The following is a 7,825-nucleotide window of genomic DNA, read 5'->3' on the forward strand; positions in this document are numbered from 1 at the left end:
TGCAGTGCAACATGAGCTTTATTTCCATCCTCCAACGCAGTGCTACTCAATTACCAGTTAAGCTTTCAGAAAAGACATTTTATGTAAAACAGGGAGATCTTTCCCTTTGTTTACAAAAGTGATGCTGGAGTACAGAGGTTTTAAGCTATTCAACCTGATAGAGAAAAAGTAAATGTTTAAATAAAACCAAAAAAAAATTATTCCAATTCTGACTTAAGGGAAGTGCTCTAGTTTAACAGGACACTGTACACATTGCTGAGGTCTCCATTACTGAGACCAGAGAAAAGTCAGTGCCAACTCAGACAAGTTGGCCAATGAGGCTTACCTGAAACTCAGTACATGTAATGTAACAGGTCTCCAGTTAATTCTTCAGAAATGGGAAAATATCCAGGCTTGCTCTGATGAGTTTGCCTTGTGTGAAGCAGTAAATAATATAAAGCATTTAGTAGCTAATGATTTTCACAGCTTTCTTTCAAAATGCTCATGAACTGCAATGGAGACAGGTAGTATAGCAGCCACTTCATCAATAATAAATATATTCTTTATTTTACAGAGACATTGTCTTCAAGTTTTTAATTTAAAAAATACATCACTAAGCCACCTCTCTTGCTGCTGGAGCACACAACCAGGATGTTGTTGCTATCTGACCTATCACATAGGCAAGCACAAGATTGTCTGGAGGGCATTCAGCTGGAACAGCAGCGGCCTTCAAGACATGAGGAATAGAAGACATTAACAGAGCCACAGATCCCTTGCTGACATCTTCCAGCAGCAAGCGTGGCTGATGGCTCACAGCCATTTTCATCTACACACATGCCAAGCCTGCCTTGGCAAAAATTCCAACTGGTAAGAATTCATCTTTAACATAAAGGACCTGCATTGTATTGCCTGCCTATATCCCAGATTTGGCTCTCCAACAGTAACGTTCCGAACATCCACGAGATGCCAAGCGCTCGACTCCCATGTGAGACAGTGGGACCAGACCGTGCTGGACAGACCTACAGGACAGGCAATACGGAATCTACTTTCTTCACTGCATGAACTCCATCACTACAGTTTGAAGCTGCATATGAAGATGACTCCTATTTTTGGAACCACTATGCTCTACTTCAAGCATTCACAGTAAATAAATAGCTTCTGATGTGGCTAATTAGCATAAGAAGGTAATATAAAAATTTTTGGAGAGAGCTTTTACTTCTTTAAAATCCTCTGGGAGACAACTCCAAGAATCGGCCATCAACTATAAAAAGGTACCTTCTCAAAGTTTAGAAAATAAGTAAACGTCAAACATTGATTCTCATTGTGAAGTTCTATCTTCACATCTGTAATCAGTATCAACCCAGTCTATCAAAATCCATCCTCATTTGGCTGGGAGTCATTTCTCCAAAGAAAGCAGCCAATCTGACCATCCTTTTTTCCCCCTCAGTGCCAGTGCATTTGGAGTCCATTGCCAACAGAATGAATGATACTGGAAAAACTGGATTCCTACCACAAATTATTTGAGAATGACAGTAGCATCCATCTTAGAGAAGCCTGTCAGCAGTGGGCTGTGAAAAGCAGTCTGACAGGCAGTCAAGCCACTGGATGACCAAGTCAGAGTACAGCAGTACTTCTGTCATAAAGCCAAGTTCAGCACCCCAAAACGGAGCGTGAGATATCCTTGCAAAAGCAGAAGCACAACCCCAGTGATTAAGTTTCTGTGCAAGTCTTTCACTGCTCAAGTGGCACTGGTCACTATGCAGAAGCATTCAAATTTTAAGGAGGGTTTTCCTTTTATGATACAAAAGTTTTGGCAATCTAAGATCAATTATTCAAGCCTGCCTGGAAAACTGTAATAATACAGAATACTGCAAAGCAAAAAGGCAGTTTTTAAGGAGCTTGGAAGACCATAAGCAGTCCACTAAAAGCTGAGGGGAGTGAGGGCAGGAAAAGAAAAAAAAATCACTGACTCCTTGTAAAACACTCAGTCCAAAAATTAAAAACCCCAAAACAAGGAAGATGAATTAGTGTTTCAGCCATGGGTGAGCTTCAATGGAAGCTTTGCTTCTGTCTCCATAGTCGTACAAGAGCTCTTCACCTGCCTTAATGTCCCTGGAAGCTATGAGGATGAGATGAGGCACACCATCGATGTCATGGAGCTTGGTCTGACAATTGCCACACTTGCTGTGATTAATGAGCCTTCCCAGACGATTCGTTTCTTTTGTAGCATCGACACTGAAAGAGCAAGAACAGAACACGGGATTGGGCCTGGGACAGGGGCACGTTTGTGGACAAAGCCCAAAGTGCAAATCAGATCAAGAATGAGGAAACCACACAAGGCTTGAAAAATTAAGGAGAAACAGAACATTATCATGTTACATTACAGAACAACCATGACTACATTGACAGCCATAATATGGCAAGGCAGGGAAACTGAAACAACTCTGAGATTTTTAAGTTAGCACAAAAGCCAGAAACTGAAACATTTGGACTGTTTGAGCTGCCTCTGTCCAGGAACAGGCGAGTCCAGATGTGAAACAAATTATAAAGCTTGGACTGAAGTGGGTGTCAGAGACTGGAGAAACAAGGACACCCAGTCACAGCTAAAAGAAATGTTTCTTTTCCAGGGAGTTTGTCCATCCTGCTTTTCAAACCAACTCCTCGCAACTCAGATAAAGGAGTTCATTTTACAAGATGATAAATTTAGGCAGAAGACCACAGCAGACCTACAAGCCTCATCCAGGCAGATGCAACTCTCCACATATCTTGTTCTGTACTTCAGAGAACAGGGCTTTGAGTCACCTACCATTCCTCATAGCCCAGGCCACTCTTGGACCATGGATCATGGACCATGCTCTGAAAGATTTCATAATTCAGAGTTTCCATTAAAATCAAAATATTTGCATGAAAACAAGAAATGAATTAGCAGTATTCAAAGCCTCTATCAATGGAAACTTGAGCTTACCAGTAGGTTTTGCTGAGGTACTGGAAATAGTACATGTAGCAGCCTGTGGATGGGTCTTGAGCATACACAGCCTCTCGTTTCTTGGCATCAGTGATCTCGATGAGATCCCCATGATACTCAACCACAAATTCTCCTCGATTAAAATGTTTAGTAGCAATTACTCCTCTCCCTTTGCCATCGATGTAATCAATCTGTTGAGTTGAAAAGGAAATACTTTCTCATTTCCCAGCTGATTTACATCATTGCAGATACGGTGATTACTAGGAAATGATCTGTCATTAAAAAAATGCTGCAAAAGGAAATTTGTGTGTATTGCAGACAAAACTGCAGAAGCACAATGCATGGCATTGTGGAAGAAATGGAGGATGAGTTTGGGACACACCCTGAGTTACTGGGTAGTTGGACACAAAGTCTTCCAATCAAAAAACTTAGGAGTACATTTCTGTAAAGACCTTAAAGCCCCCTCAATATTTATGACTGAGGCTGCACGTACACGTTCTTCAGAGACCAATATTGCTCATTCAAAAGGAAAGACAGTGTTCCAGTTTTCCTGAATTTTCATCAGAGAATTGCAGGGTTCTAAGACTGAGTTCTGCTACTCTGTTTAAACAGATTAACATCAAGATACTGTATAATAAACAGGACATGGCTACTTAGGTTGGCATTATAGTTACCTTCATTCCTTCTTCTTTCCCACTTGTAATCAGCTCATCTATTTTCCTCCTTTCCTCAGTCTGCAGAATAAACAAGAACAAACAAAACCACAATATTGTTTGTAGCTTATTCTAGAGCTGGAAGGAAATTACCAACCAGTGATACTCATTGTTCCAGACCATCTCATATTTCCAGCAGACTGAATGGCAGAAAGACAGATTTCTGCCCCCCAAAATAGCTAAGCTAGATTCTGTTCTAAACTGGACCAGCATTTCCAAATTTTAAGCATGTTCTTAACATTACTTCAAGTGCACAACATTATTTGCATTTGGAATGGAAATCATTTACAGACAGTTACATACTTCCCCAAATCTTCAGCTAACCAGACACATAATAAGTAATGTCATTTTCACAAGAAGCACTACCTCCAATTCAGATTTGCTCTTCCTGGAACTTCTTCTAACTGGGTAATAATCTGTCACTTTTCGGTTTGGTGTTCTTCCTTGCGTTCTAAGGGGTAAGAAAAAGAGAACACACACACACATTTCAAACTATTTGTTAAGTTACACCTCTAGAGCAAAGGTACGTGCAAGAAATTTTTATTTCAGCTTGGTAAGTTGAAAGGTGCTCAATACAAATCAGTGGTTTCTATCAGTACTCTTAGCTTCAAGCCACAGCTACATCTCCTTTCTTCCCCACACTATTTCCATTACTCCAGTACTAATTCTTGAACAATAAAAGCGAGATGTCATTGGAAATCAACTGAAGGTCACATTACAAGTCTGAGGCCCCCTGTGTGCCTTGCCAGAAGGCACTCGAAAATTTAGGTCACGAAAACTGCTTGGCAAGGAATTCATTAATGTTAGGTCACATTACTCTGATACCATAAGAAAGGGTATCAGCTCAGCCAGGAAGCCTCCAACTGTTCTGTTTCTGACAAGACACATTCCCATTTATCCACATGAAAGTAAGTCTTAATGGCTCATTAATTTCTTTTTTCCATAGGTGACCAGCAAATATTTCACTTGTGACAGAACATACTAACCTTGCTTTCAGGACAAACAAGTCCTCTGCAAAGTAGATACTTCAATGCAATTTTGGGGTTTTTAAAATGTGATATTTTTGAGAAAACAAAGAGCTGTCCTTTCACAATCCCACAAGTCACTTACTTTTTCCTTGGTCCTCGTTTTGCTTTAACCATCTTCTTCTGAGCTGGCTTTGCATTGGCCTCCTCAGCACAGTCTGCAGGCAGGGGAGTCTTCTGGGTTTCCACAGTTTCTTGGTTTTGATCAGAGGAGGGCACCGAAGGATTGCACCCACCTTCCTTATCCTTCTGGTCTTCTGTTTTTACAGCACCTTCAACTGTTTTGCCACCATTCTTTTTTCCTGGTGACAAGGAAATCAAGTAAGGCTCTGAACTTAGGGCCGACTATACCCGAGTGCTTTAAATGAATTCCAGTAGTTTATAGTTCTGTCAAATGAGAGAAAAAGGATGGCAATAACCCTGCACTGTTGGGCTCAGCAGCTGTAGATGTTGGTAGCAAGTGGCCAATGCCACCCAGACCAAATCCATGGGAGCTAAAGGGCTGGCACTGACAAGAAATCTACACTCCCCACAACCAACATTTTCTTGGTTTTTTGCATCCTACCCCGATACAACCACATCCTCCTCCTCAGACAACCGACTCAGGGATAGGTGAGCGTGGTTTAAAGCTGAATAACATTTTTATGTAGAGTAAATCATCAGGTTTAGCAGTCCCATCTGCTGAGACAGATGTTTCAGTCTCACTGGAGAAAAGAAGCACAGCTGCAAGGCCTCAGCAGTGGGACAAGCTAAGGCCATCTTCACTTCCTTGTCAAAACTGGGGAGCCAAATTAGGAACTAAAGGCCTCAAGTTTCCAGAAAACCTGACACTGCCTGCATAAAGTGAGACTTAAAATATCTGCTTGCTAGAAGTGTTTGCATCAAAGTGTTTGGACAAATTACCAAGGCTGTTAAATGCATCTCTAAACACAAGCCAGATGGGTCTTCTTCCCCTTCATAAACGTACAGAACATTCCCATCTAGTCACTACAATGAAGCACCCGTGAAGCCTGGCACTCAGCAGCCACAATTTGGGCGCCTCCTCACTGCTTTTATTTCTTCATGAACATTTTAGAACTGGGGGCAGTGGGAGCACATTTAACAAGATATGCAATCCAAAGCTCAATCTTACCAGCTCCTTTCCTGTAGGTTTCCTTTAGCGTTTTGCCCTGACATTTCACCTCGTGATACATGACAGAGTTTTCTTCTTGAAGCGGGGGGCGAGCACCAGGAGCTTTGTTGGGATTCAGGTAGCTGTAGATTTTGGATTGACCAATAAACACATTCTCCTAAAACAGACCCACACAAAGATCAGTTCAGCACAGAGATTCTGGGAACCTCAAGCTGACATCCACAACAGTCTGCAGTGACCAGGGCTGACAGCTGACTGCTGATGCAAATTACACTGTTTTAAGCATCACCCTCACTGAGGTTGTGATTTCTAAGTGAAAAAATAACAGTGCTGAGCACTTTGAGAACTTTACTAATGCAGACTCTCAGTCCGAGGGAGCTTTCACATAAAATGTGGCAGGATGGGGTAGTCATAGCCTCCACCCTTGTGCTTCACAGTATGAACTTTGGTGCTAAAAAAAAAACCCCAAGCCTGAGCTCCTTGGGAGGAAGGCGGCCTCAAAGAGCACGAGCCAAAAAAAATATGAATAATGCAGCAAAAATTGCCCAGGCCCAGTACAGAGCTCTCATAGCCTAAGAGGTATGAGCTACCCAGCTACTCTCAGGAGGTGTCAAATGTTGCCACAGTAAATTATATGCTCAACTGAGCAGCATAGAAGACAGGAATCAGTTTTACAGCCTACCTTGAGTGACACCTCTTTTACAGCCTACCTTGAGTGACACCTCTCAGCAAAGAGATAAACAGTGCTATCATTTTATCCACTATATGATACAAAAATAAAGTGTAAAAGTTGTTCATGGCAAAAAAAGCCCATTAAAGAGCCTGCACAAAGCCCAGTCAGGAAAATGGCAAAACCCTCTGGCATGGCCAGACACCACAGAGCCTGGGGTTTGTTCGCTGGCTCAGGCTCCAAGATGCCAACAGTGAGCAGTGTCAAATTTAGCAAAGATTAGTGGAGTCCTGTCACCTTTGCTTTTACAGTCTCCTGCCACCTGGCTACGTTTGCCTGTGCAGTGTATGTTGGGCACACAGATTTCAACAGTGAAATATCAATGTCTGGACAAACAGATGCAACTTGGCCAGAGTAAGTTTTTCTTGGCTATAGTTTGACTCAACCGAAAGCAAGTTTCAGACACTGCAAGCCAGTTAAAACGACAAAAATATGCATCCATTTTTTTCAGAAAAGTAAGGAACAAAGGGTCCCAGTAGTTAAAAAAAAAAGATAGCTCAAATATAGCTGACTAAACAAATACCTCAGTATACCTAGTCACAGAGACACTGAAAAAGTAAACAAAGTACACAATAGAACAGATAGGATACCTTTAATAATTAACATAACCAAGAATACAAACTTCCTATGTATATAATTCACACAAAATCAGACCAGTTAAAGGCTCAAATCTTAGCCCATAAATAAACTTTAGATTGAGATTACGATAGAACAGCTTGAGAAAAACTAATCACATGGACACTCCCTGATCTCTAATATTTCTGAAACGCCTGTGAAAGGCAACATTTGCTTATTAAAAAACCAGGGCTTCAAAGCATGAAATACTATGAAAACACTCCGTTTTAACAATTTCAAGCAACAAACGCTGAGCTTCAAAGTCCTCAAGATTTAGTGAGAAATTTAAATATGGGCATTTTGGGAGAAAGCCCAAAGCAGTGAACCGCAGTCCACCTGCCAGCTGAGCCTTCAGGCTTTGAACACACCATGAACAGGAAACGAACAACTATTTTTCCAGCATAGCTTCCTCCCCTCATTCCCAGCTCCCTGCCTGCTGCGCTCTTGGCGCAACCGAGACGCCGCTGCCACGTCTTTGTCTGTGCCAGGCTTGAGACCCCGGAGAGCAGAGACTTTCTCAGCACAGCAAAACACACGAAAGGCTGCTGAGGGGCTCCGGGACTTGATACAATAGCCACAATTTTTTCCGCTGAGAGCTAAATGCAAAGAGACAAGCAGCCTCCGACCAGCTGCCTCTGACAGAACTACAGGACGGGGACGTTGGCA

The 7,825-nt window shown here is 42.0% G+C and overlaps 1 protein-coding gene across 1 annotated transcript in view; it reads right to left on the bottom strand.

Annotated features, from left to right (window-relative positions):
* KMT5A (lysine methyltransferase 5A) overlaps positions 1-7,825 on the bottom strand; it is a 12,145-nt gene continuing 4,320 nt past the window's right edge. Inside the window, exons 2-7 of the mRNA XM_017734769.1 lie at positions 5,815-5,971; positions 4,768-4,984; positions 4,024-4,108; positions 3,619-3,678; positions 2,945-3,135; positions 1-2,214 (exon numbers count right to left, since the gene is read on the bottom strand). Of these exons, the coding sequence (XP_017590258.1) occupies positions 2,004-2,214; positions 2,945-3,135; positions 3,619-3,678; positions 4,024-4,108; positions 4,768-4,984; positions 5,815-5,875 (825 nt within the window). The 5' untranslated portion in view covers positions 5,876-5,971 and the 3' untranslated portion in view covers positions 1-2,003. The remainder of the gene's footprint in view (positions 2,215-2,944; positions 3,136-3,618; positions 3,679-4,023; positions 4,109-4,767; positions 4,985-5,814; positions 5,972-7,825) is intronic.

This window comes from Corvus brachyrhynchos, unplaced genomic scaffold, assembly GCF_000691975.1.
Source record: "Corvus brachyrhynchos isolate BGI_N302 unplaced genomic scaffold, ASM69197v1 scaffold114, whole genome shotgun sequence".
Lineage (NCBI taxonomy): Eukaryota > Metazoa > Chordata > Aves > Passeriformes > Corvidae > Corvus > Corvus brachyrhynchos.